The 27,139-nt window shown below is 40.0% G+C and overlaps 2 protein-coding genes across 13 annotated transcripts in view; one reads left to right on the top strand and one right to left on the bottom strand.

The window, feature by feature from the left end:
- The window catches only part of TOP2B (DNA topoisomerase II beta), a 61,020-nt gene extending 47,691 nt beyond the window's left edge, over nucleotides 1-13,329 (top strand). The window contains exons 24-36 of one of the 2 annotated variants that reach the window (XM_002197434.7): nucleotides 1,511-1,706; nucleotides 1,861-1,952; nucleotides 3,073-3,228; nucleotides 3,358-3,441; nucleotides 4,358-4,555; nucleotides 4,887-5,031; nucleotides 6,238-6,396; nucleotides 7,192-7,399; nucleotides 7,910-7,989; nucleotides 8,308-8,418; nucleotides 11,611-11,727; nucleotides 12,533-12,630; nucleotides 12,844-13,329. In XM_002197434.7, coding sequence (XP_002197470.4) covers nucleotides 1,511-1,706; nucleotides 1,861-1,952; nucleotides 3,073-3,228; nucleotides 3,358-3,441; nucleotides 4,358-4,555; nucleotides 4,887-5,031; nucleotides 6,238-6,396; nucleotides 7,192-7,399; nucleotides 7,910-7,989; nucleotides 8,308-8,418; nucleotides 11,611-11,727; nucleotides 12,533-12,630; nucleotides 12,844-13,005 — 1,806 coding nt within the window. In that variant the 3' untranslated portion in view covers nucleotides 13,006-13,329. Of the gene's footprint in view, nucleotides 1-1,510; nucleotides 1,707-1,860; nucleotides 1,953-3,072; nucleotides 3,229-3,357; nucleotides 3,442-4,357; nucleotides 4,556-4,886; nucleotides 5,032-6,237; nucleotides 6,397-7,191; nucleotides 7,400-7,906; nucleotides 7,990-8,307; nucleotides 8,419-11,610; nucleotides 11,728-12,532; nucleotides 12,631-12,843 lie in introns of both variants that reach the window. The other variant, XM_030266964.4, reaches the window with a different exon arrangement.
- A 61-nt stretch (nucleotides 13,330-13,390) lies between these two features.
- The window catches only part of RARB (retinoic acid receptor beta), a 319,701-nt gene continuing 305,952 nt past the window's right edge, over nucleotides 13,391-27,139 (bottom strand). For all 11 annotated transcript variants that reach the window (XM_072925727.1, XM_030266967.4, XM_030266968.2 and 8 more), the window contains 4 exons: nucleotides 26,774-26,950; nucleotides 19,212-19,416; nucleotides 17,731-17,889; nucleotides 13,391-14,813 (listed from right to left, as the gene is read on the bottom strand). In XM_072925727.1, the coding sequence (XP_072781828.1) occupies nucleotides 14,617-14,813; nucleotides 17,731-17,889; nucleotides 19,212-19,416; nucleotides 26,774-26,950 (738 nt within the window). In that variant the 3' untranslated portion in view covers nucleotides 13,391-14,616. The remainder of the gene's footprint in view (nucleotides 14,814-17,730; nucleotides 17,890-19,211; nucleotides 19,417-26,773; nucleotides 26,951-27,139) is intronic.

Raw genomic sequence — 27,139 nt, 5'->3', positions numbered from 1 at the left:
AATATGAATAAGCAAATCCATTTTATGATGACTCTTTCAAATAAGACAGGCCTGGGGTGGTTGCCTTCCTGTAATTGAAAATTTCCTGTGCAGCGAACCAAAAGTGGTTAATGTAAAGTAGATCATACAAATAACTTTCTGCCATATTATAATTAGAGTTTTAAACTTGAGACAAATTACATTTTCAAAATTGCGCTTTCTGCAGGACTGTTACTCCTCTAATATGAGTTAAATGATCCAATGTTTCCACCAGCATAAATCAAATTTTAGGTGGTAAGGTATAGCAAACACTGTTCTTAAGCTGCTGAAGACATAATGGTGCTGTAAATTACTAAGAATATGAATAAATATACAGGTATGTCTGTTCTGAGAGGGATTTGAATGTAAGTCAATTTCTGCGAAGATTTCCAAACATCCTGTCTTTACAGATAGTGAAAAAACAGTTCTGGTTTATTTATGGCAGATGCTACTTTCAGATATTATCACAAGACACAAATATAATTATTGCTGCAATTGCTTTGTATATCAAAAGCTGTGTGAAAATAGGTTAAAAACAAATGGATGACTATAGAATTGGAAAAGGAAACAGTCCTCGCTTAACTAATTTTCTGGGTTGTACTTGAAAAGCCAATCTACAAAATCAGGGTGATTGTATTTCTCACATGTTTAAACAACTGTAGGAGCTACTGTGAGAATCTGTTGTTAATTTTACATTTCACAGATTACAAAATGCTTTGCAGCTGAATTCCTGCATTTTCTGCCTGCCAAAATAAATAATAAATTGTAAGGGCTGCTTTCTGTACCTGTGTAGAAATTAATCTGCCCTAGTGTAAGAACCTTAAAAAGTTATGTGAGCTTGGCCATTGTCCCCCAGCTCCCAGATAGCTATTTTGGATAGATGAATTATCCCTTAGAGGGGTTTATTTCTTTCAGCTGACTATGGAGGGCACCGAGGGTGACTAGTTCACCTATAAATGTCTAAACTGGAAACGTCAAAAGCCAGACAGGATTGATTCCACTTATCAAGTAAAAATGATTTCTTACTTTGTGCTTGAACTTGAAGGATGGTAGTTTTCACAGCTGAAAAGTGACAGATTTCACAGCTGAATTGAAAGATTATTAAGGATTATTAAGCTTTGCAACTGTTATATTAAATAGTTGTGAATCATCACTTGCTGCTGAACTTGTGATTTAATATGTAGATAAAATTAGTCATTCAAGTGAATTCAGGCATATTTCTCTATATAGCTGTCTTTTTGTTTGATTGTACTGCCATAAATGTCATCCTAAATCTACTTTTGAATAAAAATAAATCTACTAAATCTACTTTTGAATAAAAATAAAGACCATCCAGCTCTGTGCTGTGTAGCTCCAAAGTGAGGTTTGAGTTCACACTCCTCAAAATGCCACTTTTTGCATGGTGCTTTTATACGTGCAGTAGAACTAAACACAAGGGCTAACAAAGTTTGAGTTATGCAGCCTCTCTCAAGTCTTATCATGTATTTTCTAGGTGCTGTTTGATCACATGGGGTGCTTGAAGAAGTACGAAACTGTGCAGGACATCTTGAAGGAGTTCTTTGATCTGCGGTTACATTATTACAGCCTGCGCAAGGAGTGGCTTGTGGGAATGCTGGGTGCAGAGTCCACCAAGCTGAACAACCAAGCTCGTTTCATCCTGGAGAAGATTCAAGGAAAAATTACCATTGGTGAGTAAGCAGAAGTTAAAATTATTAACAGTGGAGGAAGATATGGAAATTATTTAAGTATAGTAGGAAATACTTGCATGTAAGATTTTCATGACACTGACTTTCCTTTTTTTTCTTTTTCCTCCCCTCCTCTGTCTTTGTGTGTATCTTGTAGAGAACAGATCAAAAAGAGATTTGATTCAGATGTTGGTCCAGAGAGGTTATGAATCTGACCCAGTAAAAGCCTGGAAAGAAGCACAGGAAAAGGTAATAATCAAGATATAGTTGATGTTGTTAGTGTTATAAATTATATTCCTTCTTTTCTAGTAGTCTAACTTAATTTATAACACACACATAGCACTTTAAAAGCATTATTCTTTACTCCTTATTTGCTCGCATTAAAAAAAAAAAGCCAAAAACATTAAACTTACCCGAAAATAAAGTCACATAATACTGGTATTGTATATGCTTAGACGGAAACTAGGTAGTACAAGTCTGAAAAATGAGATTGAAGAGGACTGAATTTCTTAATGTACCCAAATCAAAACTGGCAACTTGATTTCTGATTGGCTGATACAGAAAGTGCTGCATCAGTTACCCCACACATACAACTAATTACTAAATGTAATTATTTCTACATAACTTATTAATTGCTTTTCTGTAAAGAAACATGGATATTATAAAGCTATGAGTTTTAAATTTACTGTAGTAAATTTAATAATGACCTTGACGTATATTTGCTTATGCTTTTTTAAAACCAACCAGTTTTTATTGTTCCAAAAGGGAGATATGATGAGTTTAATTTCAAAGTTACATTGCTTTGGGCATTACTATGGGCAGATGGAACTGCTTTGAAAAGCAGCTTTGAATTTCTGTCATTCACCCTTTTTCAGTGTCTTTGGCACTGTTTTAGCTATTTGATTTAATTTCACATTTGTTTTTTTAATACTGTATTTTAACTCTATGGAATGATTTCTATTTTAAAACAGAACTGTTATTTAGGGAAATTTTGATCTACTTTCAAACCCCAGTTTGCACATCTGGGGCTTTGATACCAGCTCATTTTCTAAAGGAACAGGTATCCATGAGTACCCAAAGGATAAATGTCTCAGCCCTAAGAGACAAGTGGGGCGGCACCAGTATCTGCAGCCAGCAGCATACAAGGCTCTAGCAGAGGTTCAACTTGTTTTCTTAAATCAAATTATTAAATAATCAGCTCTAGAAGGCCACAGGAACACGGCCTTTTGGAAAGGTCCAGAAAATGTTCAGGTTATTGAATCTGTGAGGGCACACCTTGCTACTCTGTGGAGGTGCTTTGGAGTAGTGTCACAGATCATGCACAGAGCTAAGATCACTAATACCTGTAATTGGGAATATTTCACCTCAGGCAGCAGAAGAGGAAGACTCCCAGAATGCAAATGATGATGCTTCCTCTGCTTCTGGTCCAGCCTCTGGCCCTGACTTCAACTACATTTTGAACATGTCCCTGTGGTCACTCACAAAAGAGAAGGTGGAAGAGTTGATCAAGCAGAGAGATTCCAAGGTTGGTACACCTGGAAGGCTTGTTCTGAAATGGCACAGGAATTGCTGATGTGCCTCTGGGGAATGTTCAGTCTTCAGTGGCATTTGCTTTAGTTGTACTTACAGTCTCTATACTACTTTCATGTTTTAGGAGAGAGAACTAAATGATCTTAAAAGGAAATCTCCTTCAGACCTCTGGAAAGAAGATCTAGCAGCCTTTGTTGAAGAGCTTGAAGTATGTTTTACTTTATATATATTTCTAAAACATGAAATTCATATTAATTTAATTAAAAATGCTAACTAATAAAGTTATTAAAATTTAAGAAAAATAATAAGCGAATACTACAATTTTAATCAGAAACAGATACATTTCACAATATAATGGTAACTGGGAAATCAGTATGGGATATCTGTGTTCTCAGTAGTGTTTCTCAGGGATTGTTTCTTGAATCTACCCAGTTCAATGTTTTTTCCAAGTCAGTGATATTAAAAGAAAAAGAACCAGGAGAAAATTAGTTTTCAAATGACACAAAAACCTGTGAGTAGTAACTGGGAATGGTAAAAATTACAATAGTTCTACATTATCTAATTTTTTGTAAAGCAGTAAGGATTACCAAATTCAAAACTGTACATTCAGGAATGAAGTGTGTAGACTATAAATACTGTATGAGGAGTCCTTAGTTTGCCTTATTTGTAATTCTGGAAAAAAGATCAAGTCCCTTTTGTGAATAACCTGCTGAACCTCAGTTTTCCATGTTGTCTGAAAAAGGCTGGTGCAATCTTTTGAAGCAACACAGTTCAAAACTAAATGTGTAAATTAAAGGTTGAAATAATGGAAATTTACAACAGAACCAGACACAAACTTGTGAAATAGAAACTTGATAGAAGAAAGATTTTTCAGTGTAGCAGCATCCAAAAGTTTGAATTTATCCTTGAATGAAAGTGTAGTTTTTAGCTCTACAGGGTAATGAATTTACCAAGATTAAGTGGACACTGTTCCAGAACTGAAAATTGCATTCCAGTTCAAGTGAGAATTAAGGGGAGCCTTATGCTCCATGTAAAAAGGAGCTGAATCTTAAATAATCATGTTCCACTTTGTACTCATTAAAAAATAATGTGCTTCCCCCATCCTGGCTCCCCTTGTTTGTTAGAAAGTAGAAGCACAGGAAAGAGAAGACGTTCTGGCTGGCATGGTTGGTAAACCAATAAAAGGCAAAGTTGGGAAACCCAAGATGAAGAAACTCCAGCTGGAAGAGACCATGCCATCACCATTTGGCAGAAGAATAGTTCCACAGATTACATCTGCCATGAAAGCTGATGCCAGCAGGAAATTGCTGAAAAAGAAAAAGGTAAACCAAAATGACTGCTACAGTAAAATTATTTAACTGGTGTATTTTTCTATTTCAGTAACATAAATCCAAATTGCCAGATCATTACTGGTGCTGTATTTGCACTGTTTTGCCGACCTAATGCTGAAGAAATTTGTACTGGATTTCTTTTACATTTGCAAACCTCTTGAGACTGCTTATTGTTTAGATGTTGTTATTGAGATAACTTCTTTCCAAGACTATTCAACAAATGTCAGTATACTAGTCTACATTCATTTATTATCATCTGCAAAACTGTTCCAGTTCAATCTTGAAATATAAAGGTGTAAATTATTTTATTTTGTAATTTTAGGGTGAAACTGATTCTCTAGCAATAAAAATGGAATTTGATGAAGAGTTTGGTAGTGTGCCAGCTGAAGGTGGTGGGGATGACTCACTGAATGCATCAGCTGCAGCAGCTAAAACCCCTAAACCCAAGAGAGAGAAGAAAGAGCCTGGTAAGACCCTTGCACAGCCATAGTTCACCTTAGTTGAGTATTTACTGGGCATTAAATGAATTTTTAACACAGTGAGAGAAGGGAAATACAGCACAATAATCACTATTTCATCTGGTTTTCTTCCCTAAAATGAAATATTTGAAAGTACTCTGAAATTTCTTTGTTTATGCTACTTTCCTGGAGGTGATGGATCTTACATTTTCTACATTTCAGTTGTGGGGGTGGGGTGGGGTCTAAATCTTCAAATTAGTATATAGAAAAATAGATTATTTTTACATAATGAGTCATAATTCCTTTCAAACTGAAATGTCTAGTTTGTGTGCTCTTTGATTCTGAAGGACAGGGCAGTCACCTTCAGCCCCTCAGTCTGAGTAATGGTATTGATTGTAGAACTTGATTAAATAAATGTATTTTTCTATTGACGTATTCAGTCATTCCAACTTTCAGAAAGTTGTGGGTGCTATGGCTTGGCAGATCACCATTGTTCACTTCCCCACTTCCTCTGCTAGTGGGAATTTATTATTGCTGTTTGAGAAATACACAGTAACAGGGAGACAGCAACAAAAAAAGAAAGCTGGAGACAGAAGAGAAGGTATGAGGGGGTTTATTTTTTCAGAAGAAAGGAAAAAAAGTGGTTACACAAATAATTATTCTGAGATAAGATCTGGTTTTAATTATTCAGGGGATTATCCAGCCTGAGTAGATTTACTGAGTACAGTTATGACTGACTTGTCTATGTGCAGCTCAAATCTCCCACAGCCACTGTTGATCCAGGTCTTGACCTGAGCTTGCCCTGCAATTAACAGACCACATTTTTACCCCCTCCCCACAATAGGATATCCTCTGCTTCCTATGTTTGTTGTATTTGTCCAATAACTGTTTCTGATCATGTTCCCTGAATAATGGAAAACTGCACATTCTTTTCCTGGTAAACTCTAGCAACCTTTAAAGAAACACAAATTTAATGGCAAAACATAAAATTAGAGACTTTGTTTTTCAGTCATAAAACAAATTTCTTTGGCAGCAGCCAGTCAGGTTCTGTGTGAAATGATTTCATGTTATATCTTCCTTCAGGGAGGAGAAGAAAATTTACAGTATTTAAAGCAGAACTTCTTAAGATGAAAATTTATGCTAAATTTTTAAACAATTAGAAAAGATGAAAATATTTTTTAACCTGACTGTAGTAAATGCTTTTACTTTTGGCAGGTGCCAGGGTAAGAAGGACACCATCATCTACAAAATCCAGTGCAAAAAAAGTGAAGAAACGAAACCCGTGGTCAGATGATGAATCCAAGTCTGAAAGTGATTTAGAAGAAAACGAGCCTGTGATTATTCCAAGAGACTCTCTGCTTAGGAGAGCTGCAGGTACTCAAGATTTTGCGAATTGTGTATTGTGACTGAAAGTTTCAACTACAAAGCCACATTTTCCTTTGACCATAGGATTTCCTTTAGGACTTTATTGCCTACAGGTATCTTGCATTATATTTTCTTCACTGTGTGAAGAATACTCTTAATGGCAAGATCAGGAATTTCTTATTAAAGATTTTGTAATTTGGACCAGAAATCTTGTCCCCTATTCTAAACGCTAGAATAGAAATTACACACTAAACTAGTGAATTATAGAAGAAACAGACAAGACAATACTCTTACAATCAAAAAAAATTACTCTTATACAATTATACTGCCAAGTAAGGCCTAAGAGGCAAGTAAAAAGTTATCAAAAAAATTCTGAGCACTCCATGAAAACCAAGACTGAAAGTTTGGAAAATATATAAGTATGTGATGGTTTAAAAAACCCCTACATAGTTTATTTAAAATTAGGAAGAATGCTGAAATGGTAGATCCAAGAAAGCTTCAATTTTAAGTGAAGGATTCTCATTCCTTAAAAGTACTGATGCACAATGTCCCCATAATACCCTTAGCTGAAGGTGTCTGGGCAAGCCACAAGAGATATTGGATGTTTGCTAACATCTAAATTATTTTTTATTCTTTTCAGCCCTTTATTCTTTCAGGCTGAAACAAATTTATTATCCACCACTCTTTCATCTTGTGTGTGCCGAGGCAGGGATTGTTAAATGACTTCCACTTTGATTTGTATATTTTCTGTATTATATAACATAAAGAACTCTCCTGAATTGTGTACATGTGTGATTTTCTTAGCTGAGAGGCCCAAGTACACTTTTGACTTCTCAGAAGAAGAAGATGATGCTGACGATGATGATGATGCCAACAATAACAATGATTTGGATGAGCTCAAAGTAAAAGCCTCTCCAGTTACAAATGACAGAGAGGATGAATTTGTTCCCTCAGACAGTTTAGAAAAAGATGAGTATGACTTCTCCCCAGCCAAATCAAAGCCATCGCCAGAGTAAGTACTGTAACTCAGGAGGATTTCTTTATTAATATTTTTTTCAATGCAGAAGTGTCTGAACAAAACTGAGAAACATCAGCCTGTTATTGCTCTTCATGCATCATGAAAAATAAAATGTGGAGGAATTCAAGTGTATCTCAGCCTTGCAACTGACCTATGCAGGGATGACTCATGATTTAAAAGAATAATATGATAACATATAAAAATAGTTATGATACACTGTCTGTAATATCATCTGTTAAACTGTGGTTTTAAAGGTTCTGTTTTCTGTCTTGTGCTAGTCTGGTATAGAGAACTATTGAAAAAATGTAATTCTGTTAATTTTAAATGCCTGGAGTTCTTGACTGGATGTCAGTTTTAGGGGTTTGACTGCTACAGGCAGATACAAAAATGCTGGAAATGTTAAAACAGGATTTAAATTTTGTATGGATATTATGATGTCCACATACTTCAGTATGTGCTTGGTGTAGCTCATATAATTCCCTTTTTTTTCCCCCTTGTAAGTAGAAAAATATCTCAAGCCAAGAAAAATCAAGATTTTGGGAACATCTTCTCTTTTCCATCTTACTCTCAGAAGACGGATGATGGTGAGATTGTTTTCACAGTTCCATGTAATTTTTATAGCAACTAATAATGGGATATTTTGGGGAGTGGTACACACAAACTTCACAGAGTAGTTACAGGGGAAGGATGTCCACATCCTCCCTCTTTAAAAAGGGGAAAAGTGAAGGAAGTTCTGTTCTTTAGAGTAACAAAGCTTGTATCATAGGTGAGGAAGTCACAGTACATCCATAGCTGTAGCATCACAAACACTTACTTGAGATTAATTTTCACTGTAATTAATATTGATGTTATCAATATATGCTGTGTATGGAGCTTATTCTAAACTTACTCTGTGATTGCAGATACAACAAAATTGGACAGTGATGACGAGGATTCTGCTCCTGTTTTCTCATCATCTTTTGCCCCAAAACAAACAGAGAAAATTCTGAGTAAAACAGTAGCTGCTAAAAAGGGTATGTATAGAATTGGCCTGGAAGCCAGTCCTTTTATTTGAAAGTCATCATCTTCACCGTTGCATTGTCTCTTCAGTCTTCAAAGTGGGAACTGCTTTCATTTGTTTTGAGCTCAGTGAAATTCAGCAATAGGGTATTTGAACTTAATGAAATTCAGCAATAGGGTATGAACTTTCTCCAGCTCCTTAATAATATTTATTTGTTTCTTTCAACTAGCTACTTGCAGCTTCAAGTCTTCCACATCTGGAGGTGGTGTTCAGCATTCATTGTTTAACTAATGGGAGGTTTTTAGCTTCAGGGGATAAGTAAAGTGGAGCATGACACCAGGTGGTGTGTAATATCCCTTGGGTCAGTGGAAAGCAGCTATCTAGACTTTCCCCTCACAGCTCCTTGTGCACCCCTAGCCCCTCACTGGTGTGATGGTGTGAGAAGCAGAAAAGGCCTTGACTTTGTGTCAGCAGCAACAAAATATCCCTGCATAGTCAACATCAACTCCAGCCCAAATACAAAACACAGTCCCACACCAACAATGAAGAAAATTAACTCTGTCCCAGCCAAAGCCAGCATAGAAGTCTATCACTTTTTTCTCTTGAAACAGAGGATGAGAGACTCTCCTCAGACTTCAGAGGTATAAATTCTTTCAGTTATTAGTCAGCTTTTAGAACTGTCATCTTGAAGCATTTTTTCCCTGTGATGCTGGGGCCTTTGTTTTTTAAAACTTCTTTTGACCAACTTGCAGGTGAGCTTAATATATTAATTCTTCTGTAAAAAGGTACTTCAAGGAGATTGACAGGAAAGCAGCCAGTTATAATAGTTAACTTATTCTCTTAAAAATGAGAAAAAAATATCTTGTTTTCTATATTAGCCACTAGTGAACTGCAGCATCTTTTCAGCCTTTCCCCCATTGCCTCCCAATTTCTAATCTATTTCTTGATGCATTGTGTCAATTTTAATTTGTTAACAGTTCAAATCAGTGAATGCCTGAATACTTCTCAAACACTTCCAGTTGTCTGTAGTACAGTAAATAAAGATTGCATACAGAAATAGCTGATCTCTAATAGAGTAGTCTTTTATATTGAATTTCTGTACTGCAGCAAATGGAAGAGTGAACTCTGTATGCAGTAGCCAGGCATGGATGCAATTTAACATTTAATCTTTCTCCTTCTCTTTTTTTGAGTGAATTGTCATTAGCCTAACTTGAAACCTTAAAATACGGTTGTGATCTGTTTCTGAGTTTGATTAACCTGTACACATGCAGAGAATAGGTATAAATAGTCTCTCTTTCAAGCAAGAGTTAAATTTTTGCCTTCAGAGTATCTAACCTTAGGGGCACTCTCCCTCTCTGTGCATGGAGCTTGCTTTCACCAGTTTTCTTCTCTTCTGCCCAGATCAGACATGACCACACTTTCATCATCATAGCTGGACAGTTCTGTGATAACCCAGCAGGTTTAGTTCATTGGTCATCTGGTTACCCTTTTCATAATCTCTTTGATTCTAAGTCCATCTTCATGGACTTGGCAGCAGCCTCCTTAGAACCCATTTTCTGGAAATGTAATATTCCACCCACTCACCCTCACACTGAGAGTGCTTATTATGTGTGGTTGAAACAATTGTTCTGGAGTTGTTTGATTTTCTGTGACTTCAGACTGCGATGAATTTGGGATGATATCTCTTGACCTCTGCTGTTCACTACAGAGGATCAAGAGACAGCTGAACTTTTCCATGACTATTTGAGCTGTCTGTGGTTTTAAGGCTTTATAGTAAAGCCTAAGGGAAATTTGAAAAGCAGGCTAACTCTTGATAAGCAGCTGCTCAGCTTGAACAGCTTTGAACAGCCCAGCAGCTGAGATTCTAGCAGTGAGATGTACTCTTTGCATCACCTGCGGGACTGATACCATACCTGGACTTCCTGCCAAACACTTGAGCTTCTTGAGAGCCTGTGCACATTGATTGTGCTGCACACTCTGTTGCCTGACATGCTACTGAGTGGAGAGCTTGGCTGAGCTGATTTGCCATCAAGCTGCTGTCAAGAGATCTTCACACTTGTGCAGCCATTAGGGGTGTAAGTTAAAGTGGCAGATGAGAATCCCCCTATATTTAGTGCAGAGGGAAGTCCGTGTTCTGGACTATTCCATTAGCTACCAGGTAACAGCTAGGAAGTTTGCTGTCCCTTGGACAGACTTCACAGCAGTTACCCAGTGATATCAGGCTCTGTTTCCAGGGAAGAACAAATCCACTGTCTCTGGCAATGTGTCGTACCTCTCTTTCTGCAGTTCAAGGCATGATAATTAAAATGCTTGTGGAGACACTATCTTGTTCTCCAGACACATTCCCCTTATGATCCTGTAAATGAAATTTGAGCTCTCACAAATGTCCACATTCCTGGTATCTGGAGTGTTTGTACACGTGTCTGAGGCATCTATGGCTGACAGAGGCTAGGTCAGGTGTGTATCTGAGGTTTCTGCAAGACTCGCTCATCTGTAAGCCTACAGAACACATGATCTGATGATCTTAAGGGTCTTCTCTGACCTAAACAGTTCCATGATTCTATCCCATGACACCCACTGTGGGTACATTCCAGTGACCATCTTAAAGACAGCCACATTAGTTGTGTAGCACTAATTGAAATTCTCCAGGAATTACAGAAATTCCCCGGGAAATGCAGAAATTAAGTTCCTTTCCTCTCCTTTCAGCATTTTCCAGAGTTCCTTTTCACCAAGATTGACAGAAAGCAATGTCAGTGTTGACAGAGGCACTGCCTCCCAAACTCCTGCAGTAATCCTGGGGAAAGCTGTCCACAGTCATACCCACCCTGAAGGCAAAAATGTCACAAGAGCTGGATTTGTAAACACTGTAATGTATCAGACATGGTCAGAGTATCCAACTTGGAAGACTTCTGTTGCTGCTTTAGCTACTAGTAACCTGTTTTGTACTCGAAAAGATGAAACAGTATTCAGCCACAGACCCTAGAATAGTACTAGGTGCACCAATCCTTCTCAGAGCAGGACTCAGGAAACCTCCTGTTTATTCCACACAGTTCCAGCATAAAAGCTGAAGTATGTTTTCCCCAAGTGCAGAAATCACTCATCTTGTTTTAATGTCTGCCCTTTGTGCTTTAATTGGAGTATCTAGTACAATTTAATATGTCCAGCCAATTTTTGAATTTATTTAGTATCTTTTAACTTCCAACAGCAAAACTAGATGCACCCCCTAAGCCTAAAAGAGCTCCCAAGGCCAAGAAGGTGGAAACTGTGAACTCTGATTCAGATTCAGAATTTGGCATTCCAAAGAAGACGGCAGCACCCAAAGGTAGGAGTCACACGTGGGCTTTCTGGAGCACAGGGCTCACAATTATTGTAAGAACCACAATAATTGTGGTAAGTTATGAGTACATTGATCACTGGTAGATTACTCAGCCTTTCCTGTGACAAATACAGTGTATTGACTTCTTGGCAAACCATGTCTAGACGTTTTATCTGACCTTCACTGTTGGGAATGCTTTTATTTAACAGCTGCACCCCCTACACACTGTCTTCCATTCTACATTCTACTGGATACTACTAATTTTCTTTGATCTCAGCTCCTTCCAAGCCAGTAAAATTCTGGTTGTAATTGTAGTAAGTAGTACTTTCTGGGTTTTTAAGACCATTTTTTGGTATCCCAGTTCTCTGAGTCCTCACAACACAGCACAGCAAACAGTGTAATTGGAGGAGTCTGTAAAGGATGTGCCAGTGTTGATGGTTGAAGTTAAAAGTAAATTTACTAAATAGTAATGGTGAATTAATGCTGTGTAAACAGTGCAGAAGGTGACCAAGGACTTGTAGCTCTGCTTCAGTGTAGAAGTTATCTGATCTCATGAATTTTGTCCCTGTCTTGAACTGACAGGTTGAGCTGTCAGGGTAAATGGTGACTGTAGAACAAGTAGAAAAGATTTAAACTTAAGAAAATCAAAAATACCCTGTACTATACTGTTGTTGTGAAGAAGCTTGAGTAGTAAACTGGGTTTGAACATAACATGTGGACATACTAAAGTAACTTCACTAGGGGGTTTTTCAGTTTGATGGAGTTTATTTTTTAAAAAAAGCAACAAAGTAACTCATAATCTCTGACCTAGGAAAAGGCAGAGGGGCAAAGAAAAGGAAAGCATCTGGTTCAGAAAATGAAGGTGAATACAACCCTGGGAAGAAAACACCCAAGTCCACACCAAGCAAGGTCAGTTCCATCTATGCTCTCTTCTTTTTTGTAAAAAGAACCTCACAAATTCCTTTACATAAAAATTAAGTTCTTATTATAATTTGCTAATATGGTATTGGGGGCTGAGATGTCATTAGCAATCAGATGCTAGAGAGGTTTTTATTTAATTCTGAATATTAAAATGGCAAATGTACAAAGCATCACAACTGATTTGTCTTCTCTTTTCTAAAGAAATCCAAGAAGTCTGCTTTTGACCAGGATTCTGATGTGGAAATCTTCCAGTCAGGCTTTGCCTCTGAAACTGCCCCAAAGCCACGGACAGGCCGGGCTAGAAAAGAAGTGAAATATTTTGCAGAGTCTGATGAAGATGATGATTTTGATATGTTTAATTAAGTGCCCAAAGAGCACAAAAATGTTTTCCAACAAGTATCTTGTGTTGTCCTTTTGTCCCCTCTGTTGCAAACTTTTGTACATTTGACTTATTTTATGTGATAATGTAATTGATGGTTTTTATTATTGTGTGTAGGCATTTTAACATTTTGTTCTTACACCTACAGTTTTATGCTCTTTTTTACTCATTGAAATGTCATGTATTTGTCTGACTGGCTTGTAGAGATGTTCTAGACAGCTGTGCTAAAGCACATTTTAATTGTCATGGTTGCAAACAGCAAACCTGCTTTTTGAAATGAAGTTTAAACATTAAAAAATGGAAAACTACCGTGTGTGTGTGTGTATATATGTGTAGAAAATTTGGGCTAGAGGGACTACTTCTACACAATTTTTAAAATAAATATATTTTATTCTTTGCCAGGAGACTCCATGGAAAAAGGTAAACAGTATATGAACATAGAAAGCATTGTTAAACAATCTCAATGTACAAACAGAGCCAGTGAAAGTACATCACAGACTTGCTAGAATATATAAAAAAAAAATCCACTAGTGCTTTAAATGAAACCTAAGAAACTGACACTTTAAATCTGTTAACCATTCTACCACAGTTTTCACTCTGCTTCATGGTGATTTAACAAGGCCAAGAAGGCAGATTCTCTCCTTGTGTTTCTGGAAGTCCTAGCTGTACTTCCTTAGCACCTGGAAGGCTGGAAAGCCCAGCTGATTCCTGGCAGTTGATTCTTAAGGAAGTACCCTGGACTCCACGATTCAAAAGCTGTGAGTCTGCTGGTTATCATCCCATGAAGTTTCCCTAATGGCTTGTGAACAAGTAAACAAAAACATGGTAACACTGAAAAGTGTTTCTGCCTTGGAGGCTATAGCATTGCTGTCGAAATGGAGCAGGTAATTGTGGAGCTAGGTTACCAGCCAGCTAAGAAACCACTTCTTTAAACTTTAAAGTGACATTAACAGTGGAACAAATGACATCTGAATAACTGATCTGGCAGTTAATGCTGATACTGATACCTCTTCTGCTGGGGCAGTGACGTTTTGTATACTTTTTACAAGAAGGGAGATGCAAACTGAGGGTAGCAGGGACAAGTTTTCATATTTCAACTAAATCAGACGGTCCTTTCAACTTCCTTCTCTGGATGTGTACAGTAGTCCATGTCCTGTGGTTGATGTCTTGATCATTTTAGGTATGAGAGACAAAAGGAAAGCACCAAACATCCAGTATGGAGAGTACAGCCATACATTTGTATGTACAAAGTCATCAGAAATGCAACCAGAATATAAAGACTGAGATCTGTCTTGTCACCATGCAATATTGAGTGTTCAGAGAAGAAAACAGAAGCTTAACTTTTTTTTTCTTTTTGCATGAAATGGCTGATTTAGAGTTTCAAAAGTTTGCATTTTCTAGTTTAAGAGTTTAAACAGCAAGGAGTATATATCGATACATATGAAAATTTCTTGGTCCTTGTTGAGTTTATCTATATCTATATACATATATAGATATATATTAAGTCCAGAAACTAAGCAGCAGTAAAAATGTTTTCTTGCTTTTCATCCCTGTACATAAGGTATTAGGAATGTCTGAAGTAGCTGGAAAATGTCTTAGTCCACCATAGGGGATTGACTGACACTGCTGTTATCCACTGAACTAGGTGAGATACTGGGACTGTTTTCTGCAGTATTTCCATTTGAGGTTGGTGTCAGTGGTTCATGTCCTTCAGAGTTCTCCAACATTTCCTGAATAAGAGGTGGCATGGATCCAGGAATTTCCATTTTCAATGTAATAACACGTTCTGCACCTTTAAAAAGAAAAACAAAATCCTTCCCATGAGCATGATTCATACAATTTCCTTTCTGTTAGCATTACAGGAGTAATTTCAGGATGTGTTTTGTTAATAGATTTGGCATCTCCTGCTACACTTCTTGCACACAAAAGTGTGTGAATGATCTGTTTCATGCAGTTCAAGGAGTTAGGTGAATACTCCTTAACCAAATTAATTCAAATCTATGACATAGCAACTGATATTTCAATACAGGTAAATTGGATGAGCTGCCTATTTTTAAAGGAGGACCTAAAATGGCATTAAATTATACTGAAAAATGAAATTAGGCTGTGATCATGTCAATGTCTTTTTAAACTGGAATAACATTTAGTCTTTATACTGTACTGGTTCTGCAAAGAATGACAGAAATTCTGTCTGTATTAAATAGGTGAGGTAAATCCTGCAAGAGAACTGCAGTGGTCTAAGTCAAAATGTTTCCTTCCCATAGAGAAAACTGTGAAATAAGATGCAGAATTTAACAAAAATCACTTTATAAATAACACATTCCAGCCAAAAGGTACTTCTCTGGGGGGCAAGCTGCCTTCTGTATTCTTCAGGCATCTTGTCTTGTGCTAATGAACCACCAAAGTGTGCAGGAGCCTTGAGAAGTGCTCAGCTCTGCCTTGGCTGAGACTCTTTGAGCTGGGCTTGTCATGAGCACCAGGCATTTGTCTGCAGAGGGGGCTCTGCAGGTGAGTGCACACAAAATTATTGCATCAGTCCTGACCACAGACTGGGAGCCCACAACTGGTTTAGGAAGGGAAAAAACCCAACACAAAGTCTCAGTGTGTGGTCAGTGGGTGGGGACACAGCATGCACACAGCAGCCAAGGCCTTGCTGAGACTGGGCAGGCAGCCTGAGGGAACTGTGCATCAAGGAATTTACATCCATTAACCTCAGCATTCCTGTTGCTCAGGATTCCTGATCATAAAATTGGAGTTCAATTAAAGAGGAACCAGTGTTTTTTTAACAACAAGAAGAACAAAAAAAAAATTTACAGAGAAAATAGTTTGGTTATTGAGAAACCATTCCAGAAGAGTGATGCTTTGGAAATACTCTGCTTATCCATGGTGCTGCAGTGGGCATGCTGGAGAGAGCATTACACACCCCAAGCTGGAAGGGAGCATTTAAGTGTTTATGCCGTACATGAGGAGCATCAAAAAAATAATCTACAAAGGCAATGATTGACTTTCCAAGTGAATGCTGATTTAAGAGTCACTTAAATAACCGTAATGGAAAAGATATTAATGCAGAATGATGCTGAGAGGTTCTCCAAAAACCAATGATTGTCAGAGCTGTGCTGATGAACTCAATTTGGCCATATTAAACACCTGCTTTCCACTGTTATGTCAGGTGCAGTGAAGTGTTTGTGTGGTCATTCAGTGCCGAGCCAGCACAATTTTTCAGGTTTTGCAAATGTCCGACTTAATCAGGGGATAGGAGAACTTAGAAGATGAGAACTCAGAATTGTCTTGCTTCAGTCCCACAAACACTTCACCCTTTAGTTACAATACCTCTAATGCCAAAGCAGACACTCTCAGTGTTTCAGATTAATGCTTTCTTTGGTGTTTGCTTTCAGGGATCAGGTACCATCCAAAGTCATTATCGTCTAACGTACATCTTTTAAAACGAAACTTAAGACATGCCCAGCCCTCCAGGACATCACCATCCTTTGGTATGATTTAGTTCTACTATGAAACATTAATGATATAATTAGAGTTAAATGCTTATGTCAGAATGAAAAGAAGCCTTTCTTGTGAATTGAATATAAGGAGTTGTGTTCTTGAGGAGCAGGAAGGCACTGGTAAAGAAGGAGGGAAGTGGAAATGGATTTCCCATGAGTACAAACACCAGAACAAAAGGGCTCCCCTAACTGCTTTTATAGCTCAATACTGCTCTAAGTTTATTTTGTAGATTCAGCTGGATGGAGCTTGTTTTACTTTAGGGTAAACTGCAAGCTTTAGATAACCTGGTAAAGTGGTTCCTTTTTAGGATACTTTTCTTCTAGCTCTGGTGTTTCCCTTCCAAGTTACTTCTTTTGATTCTAATCAATCCAATTAAATTGCTCACTTCTTTTTATAAAGATAGCTATAACTTAATCTTTTAACTTGGATTTTATATTGTTTGAAGTGGAGCAGTTAAGTTTAAATTTAAACAAGCATCTTTAGTTGAGTGAATTAACTGCTGGGGGTTTTTTTCCCCCCGAGTCTTCCACCAAACCATGTCAAATGAAATCAGTAATCTTCCCAAAAGCACAGATCCAACCTACACAGGTACCTGTACATACAAGCTTGTGTGCCTGCTCATCTATCAGGGGTAGGAAATCTGTTGCTGAGTAAGCAGAGTAAGAAGGTGAAATTGCATTAGCCACCAGAAGAAACTGCATCAGCCACCATAAGAATAAGGATAGAGAAATACTATTTTCAGACTGGTACATTGGGGAACCTGTTCTGATCAAATGAAAGCATTCAGCTGCCCCTGTACTTTAGAGAAGAATGTGTGACGGTGCTTAGACTATGAATTGCACAGGATCAATCCAGCACATACAAGACTGCATAAGATGTTAAAACTGATCTGTGTTTTAGGTATGGTTAGTTTGGATTAGAGGGGCTGAATCTCCAAAATGCTGGATCAAATCAGTTCTGAATCTCAAATACCTCAGACCATAGTTTAGGGGAATTTTGGTTGCACAAGTGTTTTCTGCAGTCTGTAACCAGACTTTTTAAAAAAGCCAGTGGTGATACAAAGCATGTGCACCATGCATGTTTAAAGCAAAACCAATTTCAAGGCAGGAATTGCATAAAGAAGCTGGGAAGAACAACCCAGGTGTCTAGGCCAGTTCCTCTGAAATGCAACACTGCCACTCCTGCTGAGCTATTAGGAGAAACTGTACCTTTTGCACTGATGCTACGAAGATCCGTGATTTTCATTAAGATCTTTGGGAACATATGAGGCTTGTTGGGTCGTCTCTTTCGGATATAAATTTTCAGTGCTTCAAGCAAGGGTTCCTGAAGCTTATCCACTTTCATTGGTTCTTCAAGGTCCTGGCGATCTGTAGAAAAGTATCATATCACTCATATGATTTTAAATATTTATTTTTTAAAATAAACTACAAATCACAGAATCCCCTCCGTGTTCTAGATTAAAATTCCATGAATTTTGTTCTCCACTAAACAATGCACACTCTGTAGTGAGCATTCCATAGGAAGAGGATAAACCACAACTTCCTGAAACTTGGATTAATTTTTTTCCTTGGTGACTGGAAAGGTTTGTCATGTGGGTGGTCAAGAATTACCAGTTTGCTCTTGCACCTCCCTCTTCAAGAGGAAAACACCTTGCTGCAAACAATATTTTGGAATTAATTATATATATGTCACTGATAGGCAACCCAGGTACTCATAGAGGTTACAGCTATTTTTTGTTACCACTAGTACAGTAAAATGAGTTACCATCAGGGATCAGCAGATGGCAGTGCTGGCTTGAATGACAACAAATGCCACCCCTCTGCACCAGGACACAGGAGTCACATATCACTGGCGTCTAGGAGCCCATCAATGCTTTTAATGGGTTAGGGTTAGAGACACATAAAATCGGAATGATTTTGTACTAAAGGGCCACTGCCAACAAAGGCTGACTCTTGTGTTTCAAACACTCACTTGTAGCACCCAGTTTGTGTTTCAGTATGGCCCAGCTAGACAAGGTGTATTTCTATTGCTAACACAGATCTTGTCAAGGAGGAGAGAGACCAAGTGATTAAACCAACAGAAATTTACAGATTATTTTGGAAATTATCTGAATTATCTGAGACTTCACTTTTTGTATTTTAAGCCTATGATTTTAATTTACAATCACTCTTTAGAGTTCCCTTCAGCCCCAGTTTGGAAGTGTAACACATTTTTTTGCTAAAAAAAGTTATCACCAATGGCTTCCATGTGACTGAAACCAATGCAGATGCACACAATTATATTTATGAGTAAAAGCTGTGTAATTGGGCATGTTGCTGTAAGAAAGCTCACTCATGCAGGTACCCACACACTGCTTAGCAAAAATGCAGCAGGACCTGATCTCCAGAGGTCCCTTCCAACTCCTACCAATCTGTGAGGTATCTCAATGCCCTTTATCAGGCAAACAATAGGACTGGTTGCTTGACAGAATGACTTCAGTAATTTTTTTTCTATAAAAATAATAAAACCAGTTACTATCACAAACCTTTAGCATTAAGTAGCTTATATATTACATATAATAATGTTACAAATATATATATATATATTTATAATATGTTTAAGTAAAGGAAAGGAAAACAAGTAGAACATAAATGAAGACATTATCATGTCTGTCCTTTTGAAATGCATTAGAGTTCATGCAGTACGGTACCTCCACAGATTAGGCAGATGGCACTAAGGAGACCTGTTTCTGTGTCATCCATTTCCAAAGGCAGGAGCTGGTTGGCAAATGTGAACACGAGATCAGTCAGCGGGCCAAATCCGGCATTGTGCATCTGAGTTCGGTTTAGGGTAAGGCCATCTGAAAAGGTCATGGTGTCTTGTTCTGGTGTGTATCTTGTGCAAATTCTAAGGATCTGTGGAAAAAAAAGAAAAAGGGAATCTGAAGAATTTGATCGATGAGAGGTTTGCTGCATTTTCTTGGAGCAGCGAATGACCGTGGAACTTTCGTACTTGGCTGTGTCAGAACAATCTGAAAACAAACTCCAGTTAGAACTGCAGTTCTATCCACACAAAAACTCTCAGATACAACACAGATGTATTCTATTGGTTATGTGTATTCCTTGTAACACAAACCTAAGGACAGAAATTTCCCCCTCGTTATGAAATAACCAAAACTTTGGAGCAACTCTCACCACTTAGGTCACCAACATTACAGTGATACCCACAAATCAGTTCTTTCATTAGTCTGCCATCTACATTTAACTATAAAATGTGATTTGATGAACTGCTGATATGATCCAAAAAGATCCTAAGAGCATCTCACTTCTTTAACAAAGGCATATCTCTCTGCTATTGAGATTGCTTTTGCACTGTAGCACTTCCCTCAGTTGTATCTTTGACAAGGACAGTGTTGGTCTGTGGAAGCTTGTGGCAGTGAGTGTGGACAGCTGTGAGCTGCTGAAGAGGCAGAATTTTGGGCTGCCTTCCCCTCTTCTGCAAGGGCAGACAGGCAAACACTGCTATGGGGACAAAGCCCTCCATCTCCCCAGCAGCTGCAGGTAGGGTTTCATTGGAGCACTGCTCGCCTTGTCAGCTGGGAGCTCACACCCAGTGGAATATCAAACTTTGCACTCTAAACAGCAGCATGCACAACTACTGGCAGCCTGGTCAGTGGTCTGAGGAGTTGGCCCAGCTTTTCTTCTTTTCTGGTGGTTGTTACTTCTGTGTGCTGTAACACCAAACCTCCTCACCAGCCTCTTGGCTCCCAGCCTTCCTGCAGGCTCTGGCACTTCCCCCTGCAGAGCCCCAGCGGTGGCAGACCCTGCCTGCCTGGTGCAAAGCTGCTGGCAGTGTCGCTCATTCCCGTGCACACCCAGGCACTGCTGGCTTTGGCAAGTTTGCCTGTACGCCGGCAGCCACCCAGTGCTGACCCCAGATGAAAGAGCCTTCGAGGGGAGGACGGGGATTCACACCTCTAGCTGGACATGGAGGAATGCAAAACACATGAATAAAACACCGAGGATGCTCTCTCTACATTTTGTTAGTAAATGCCTCTGGGGTAAGGGCAGCGAAGAGTGCTCATGTCACAGCAGAGGTGGCAGCACAGCCAGAGAGGGAGCGTGTGCGCTTCCACCTCTCAGAGCACACCCAGGATGTGTGCCGTGATTTGTGGCACAGGATCATCTGTGCAGCTGCAATTAATGAACACGGCCGTAAGGACTAAATAAAAGAGGCGTCCATCATGTTGGCATATTTCTGTTGTATATATCAGTGCTTAATGTTTAAAATAATCAGAGGTGGGAGAGGGCTTATGCCGAAACTAAACTGAACTGAAACCCTGTCAAAGTCAGGTTGATTAGCTAAGACTACAGCTGTGTTTTTTCAGGGCTTGACTATATTTATTTCCCATCCTACTTGGTTTTAAAGATACAACAAAAAACATTTACATGAATATAAGAGAGCACTGGGAGAATTTAATTACTACTATAGCTTCTGAGGCTCAGAGTCAGAGGCCCCAGCATACGGCACCTGACCAGTCTGGGCTTGGTTCTCCCACTTTCATATTTGTCTGGCAACACTGCTCCAAATAAACAAATAAACAGGGAGGGGAATGAGAAGAACACAGTCTGTAAGACACCTATAGGGAAGCTTTTATTTCTCTTCTTCGGTTCCTTGAAAGAAGAAACTTGGTAAGAAACTTAATAGGGTGTATTTCTTCAACTATTTTCTGTCTTGGCAATAATCTTATCTCACATTCTGGGTATACACTGAAGCAGTGAAACTTTGTGTGGTTGGACAGGCATGTATGGCATTGTTGCCTTACCACCGAATTAGAGTAACTTCTTGAAATTACTTAAATCGATGACCAAGAGAGTCACAAATACAAACACACAGCACATTACTTCCTCGGTGACCACAAATATTCATAATATATGCCATCGTAAAAGGCTGCTGGTTGCTAGGTTTTATGTAGTAGCCAATGTATTGTTCAGGATCTTTAGAAAAAATTAACATTATAAAGCACAGCACCCTGTAAGTAAGAGGCACCATCTTTACCACATTTGGAACTGCCAGTAACCACTGGCCATGCTCTTCCCTGAAGTTCACAGTGGGTTGCTCTTTTAAATCATTAGAAGATTGTATAGAAAGGAGAAGAAACCTGGAGAATATCTGGTGTTCAAGAAAACAAAGGTTCCAAAGCTACATATTTCGTGTGATACCCAAGAGCTGATGGTTCACTTCTCTAACGGCATGCAAAAGGAATTGGAGCGCAGTTCTTCCCACTTGAGGCCTGCACAGACAGTAGCTGCCTTCCAGTAAGGGTGCATGGCTGAAGAAGATCAGGTATCCAGCTTTGGGAGGAACAAGGCTGTGTACTTCTTACCTGGTTTGCTTTTCCCTTAGCTCAGCCAGTGAGAAAGGCAGCCCCTTTGACTCCAGTGCTATTTCAATTGGTAAGCCTTAGCAAGGAGAGTTCCTCCCTCCACAGCCTCAGGACTCCCTTCCCAACAAATCAGCAGAGCAGGATTGGGAGCCTAATTGGGCAATGCCGTGGTGTATTCCCCAGGCTGCCTGCAGCTTCCCCGGCAGCTGTCCAGGCAGGGCTGGCAGATATGGATCCCCCAGGTCCTCCCTCGGAGGGTAGGTCTGGACACCAGCTGCCACAGAGCTCCTGCCCAGAGGGATTGGGGTGCCCTGGAGTGATCTTCCCAACAGCCCAGAGGCTGAACACACACCTGCCACCACACGCCAGGCTGCTGGCTGCTGGCTCCCTCGCAGCAAAGCTCCCTGCGCTTGTTCCCCAGTGCCACAAGCCCCACTGTGTTTGGGGGTGCATGATAGGAGTGCTCAGCAAAGAGACCCCAGGGCTAAAACAGAGGAAGAACTTCCAGGCTGGATCCTTATTGGGAACAAATTTGGGTGAGGTTACTCAGCCTCAAACCAGCCCCTGAAAGGGGCATGCACAGAAAGGGACCTGCAGGGGCCCTGCAACATTTATAATTAAAACATAAAGTCGTGTGGGATTGAGCTAGTTCCAGGCTTTGGCAGCAAGGAGGACAGGTTTTTGTTGAAGGCAGCCTTCAGGCCTTCGTACCCCAAGTGCTGCACCAGCCGTCAACTGGAGGAGCCTGCAGCAGCTCCGCTGGGCACGGGCACTGCTGAAGATCAACTATGTGTTTTCAGCAGTGCACTTAACTTGACTGCAGCAATCAGGTCTCAGGTTTCCTCTGCATTCCTTTGACATTATCCCACAACACGCTGTTATTAAACTCCAAGACAGATCATTTGAAATGGGTGTTTTTCTTTTTTTTTTTTTTTCCTTTTTTTTTTTTTTTTTAATTTCTGTCCTTCATCAGGATCTGTGAAACGCCATGGATATTGCTGATTGTTGCTAAACCATTCTTGGGCAAATTTCCAGTGTCAAAGTAAAGCTGATTTCAAGCTCATATTCACTGAAGAACATATGGGAAACATCAGCACTTCAAAATAAGAAATCACGGTATCTTTCTCCATTTTAAACTGAACTCCCAATGTCCTCAATGTTGTTTAGATTTTGCAACCAAGCCAAGTATTTTAGTTGTCACTCTGCTCTTAAATGCCACTTGGAGCCATAAATAAAGTTTTCCCTCATTATTAAAGGGCCCTTTCTTTTAAGGAATATTTATATAGTAAAGCATTAGGGATTCTTATGAGCCTGTCATAAAGTGCAAAGCAAAAACCCTACCAGAGGCACAAAACCAAAGTCAGACAGAAAGTTGCATTTATGACATTGCTGCTACCACAGAATTGTTACTTATTTTAAACAGATTAGGTAGGGCAAGGTGGGCCTATTTTTTAAGAAATCCTAAACAATAGCTGCCTCATCTGGCTGGGCCAGTTCCTTGAGAGGACAAACCCGGGCAGGTGACTCTGAAGCAATGACGCCTTATGGTGCTGCCAAACCCCAGCAGCACAGCTTGTCCTGCACACACAAATTCCTGCCTGGCATTAACGCACAGGGGCTTACAACAGAAAGCAAAAATTACATCATTAAGGATTAGCATTTAAGGACTCCTCAAGTTTTTATCCATTGGATTTAAGATAGACTCTGGATTCTTTCCACATTTGTCTTGCCAGAACTCAGTGAGGCTGGGGATGCTTGGCTGCTGCTGGGCCAGAGTACCAGCAGACAGAAGCACTCACTTTTACAAGGGTTATTGACTGAATTTTAGTAATATTTATCCCTAAAACTTTTGGCACCAGACAACATATAAATTCCACGATCTTAATTTGGCACCTCAAGCTGCCTCAGGAAGCTTGATGTTTTTTCCCTTCCGGAGTTAGTGTTTGTTTGTACATAAAACAATTCTTTGGCCCATGCCCATCGGAGTTTACTGAGCTCCTGGCACCATTTCCTTTGTCAGCCTGTTTAAAAGGGGCTTAAGCATCCACAGCCACAGAAAGAGCACAGACCTTGGCAGGGTCTATAAATGCTTAAGACTCTCCACAGCTGGAGCTGAAGGGCAGCTGGGCAGTGAAGGGGTCCTGCTGGCAGGGAAGGCTGGCCACCCTACCTGGGAGCCCCATGCTGCTCCTCCCATGTGCTGCAGCTCTGGGAACACATCCAGGGCATGGCAGAGCAGCAGGATCATGAGGGCACTCTGCTGAGGCTGATGGCCCTGCTCAGCAGAGCTCACACAGCAGCCACTGGGTGCTTGGTGCAGCAGGAGGGGCAGCAGCGTTTGCTCTGCATCTTAAGGCACAACAAAATGAAACACTCATAACTAGGACAACTGGCTTGTTGAGGGAGGGGGGGATATGTGCTATTAAAACTGCTTCAGTACTGATGTTCAGCTTAAATAAAGATAGAGAGCGGCACTGCAATTCCGATTATGTGCAGGTGATGCTGGTTTAATGGATACAGCATTTCACAGGCGGTGCGCACACTACACATTACTGTGTCATGGTAATTATCCCATTTTCTTTTTAAGCAGCACATAAAATAGTCACATAAAGTTTGTGTAAATGTCACACAGGAAAGTTAGGACTATTAGCTGTGCCATATCTGTTCCTGGGTTTGGAAAAGCCTCAGCTCCTCCCAGCTGCAGGCTCCTATAGTGCTTGCTATGCCCTACTCGCATAGCAGAGAAGGATATGTCAGTTTCTCTGGCTTTGTGAAAAATAAAAAACAGAATGAGCAGGTGATCTGGAATGACAGGCCTCAATGAAGTTTATAACTAGAGCTTGAAAGTTGCCAATGGCCACAAAGTAGAAGTGGTGAATCGTATCAAAGAATCAACTTTTCTATCTGTTAATTAGTTGAAATAAAGTCACCACTTACCACCTCCTTCATTCTCTTTTTCTAAACTGACAACTAGGCTTTTATTTACTCACTTTAATGAAAGCGCATTTATCGAGGCACTTCAGATAAGACCCCTACCTAAAAGGGTCCCCCTCAATTTTTGACCCAGTGCTGGCAGTGGCAGCACTGAGTGGAGCTGCAAAGACACTGTGCAACAGGGGCTGTGCACGTTCCCAGGGCAAGCTGCCACTGCCCACCCCAGCAAAGAGCATCAGGAGCTTGCAGGATTACAGAATTAGGGTATTTGTTATCCCACACCTATGGAGCCAGGGCATGGCCCAAACAAACAGGGTGGCAGCTTAAGTGCTGAAGTTTTAGGGTACAAGGTTTGGATGAGCAGGTTCTTGCCATATCCTGGCTCCTCCCCACCCTTTTTGTGTAGTTTCCGTATCAGCTATTTGTTACGGGTTACAGCAGCACGGCACAAAGCAGTTCCCATCCCCTGCTGCTGGCAGAACACACTCGAGGCAACGCTGCAGGTTTTTGATACCATCTGCCTCTCGTGTAAGTGGAACGTAACAGAATCTGATCAGGACAGAGCTGGTGATGACAGGCGTGCAATCGGTAACGAATGGCCCTGCCCCACGGAGGGACACTCTCAGTAACAATGAGATGGCTGACTCTGAATGGGTGCCTAGATTAAGGGAACAACAAGAGGTGACTCTCAAGCATGGCAGGGCAACCTCAACCTTCCCTTTTTCTATAGGCCAAAGAATGATACCCCTTCCCCTCTCCTACCCCTCTTCCTCCTTCATCAATGTCCTCTTGATGCGATTCTTCCAAACAGCTTTTGACAAAACAAGAGGAAAAGGTCACAGCAGTTAACGTCCTCCTCAACATGATCCTGTTTGAAGCAATGCACTTTTAGAAATTCCAAGATTAATTACTTCAACTTCAGCTTCCCTAGTTTAAACTCCTGTGTCATGACAAAAAATATCTCTACAGTAGCCATCTTACAAGATGCTTCTAGACTGCCCAAGCTTGGCTCAATGAGGACATGAAGGTTTGTGCTCAGAATGAAACATTTAAAATATGTTTACATTGAACATACTCCTTTACTGCAAGTTATTACTACTACCAGTAATACGAATCACGTTTGCCACTAAAAGCCTGAAGACCTCTAAGGTCTTGATAAAGAAATGCTGAGATCCCAGAGGGCTCCTCTGAAGGTCAGCATGACAGAAACAACTGGAGACAAAGGGAGGGAAGACAGCTTTGCCTTGACCTAGTGGCAAAGGTCTGGGGAAAAACTCCCAGCCCATCTGCACAGTTCCACCCTGCAGGTTGTATGTTTGCCTGTTTAAAATTAAATTACATTTAGCCAAAACCTGTACTGAGGTTTACATCAGCCACTTCCACAGATACCTGCAGCACTGGAGAAAGCAGGGGAATATGAGTGCCAGAGGTTTGCATCTGACAGGCTCCAGGAACACCAGCTTCCCGTCTAAAACCTTAAAAACAATAATTCTGAAGACTTATGTCTTATTCCTTAAATTCCCTCATGACGACAGGTATAGTACATTCCTAAACCATTATACAGTGGACTGTCTCTCCAGGTATCCTTTATGCACAGGATTATGCAGAGGGAGGAGGAAGGATGAAGGAGGAAGGAAGGAGAAACAGGTCTCTCTTCATTGTTAACAGTAAAGAAAATTTTCCAAAGTTACACATGCCACAGTACCAGAATGTGTTTTACTGAAACCCACAAAGTGTAAGGACTTATTTTGAGAAGTATGCTCATCCCCCAAAACCCACCTCTGTAGGTGTGCTGGAGTAATCTTCTGACCACACCAGAACTACCCAGTAAGTTCAATTTTACAACAATAAGGTCAGGGCCATATTTCCCCCCCTCCTCTTCCTGTCAATTACAGTAAAAAGAAGAATAGAAAACACATTAGTAGGAGAACAATGACGTTAAAAATACATACCAGTATATCCAGGCAGGCTGCTTTCAGTAGAGTTATTTGGTCTGCAATGGTCAAACTTGTAAAGCCTGGCAATCGTTTTGCAAATTCCACTATTTTAATAATGCACTTCGTTGCAAGTTCACTGAATTTGTCCCAGAGCCCAAGGTCCAGTCGAACTCGATGATCTGCGCTGGAGTTCTGGAAGGACAGACAGAAGGCACCATAAATCAACAACGTCCCTTTCAGCAAACGGTTTTCAAGGGAAGGAAAAAACAACCACGTTTTCCTTCCAGAAGTACTTTCTATTAACATTCCAGGCATTTTGTGCAGCTTGCTGTTGGGATGATGCTGGTTTAAACTTGGATTAATCGCCTGAAAATTCCTTGG

Source organism: Taeniopygia guttata, chromosome 2, assembly GCF_048771995.1.
Source record: "Taeniopygia guttata chromosome 2, bTaeGut7.mat, whole genome shotgun sequence".
Lineage (NCBI taxonomy): Eukaryota > Metazoa > Chordata > Aves > Passeriformes > Estrildidae > Taeniopygia > Taeniopygia guttata.
This window is presented reverse-complemented; position numbering and strand designations above follow the sequence as displayed.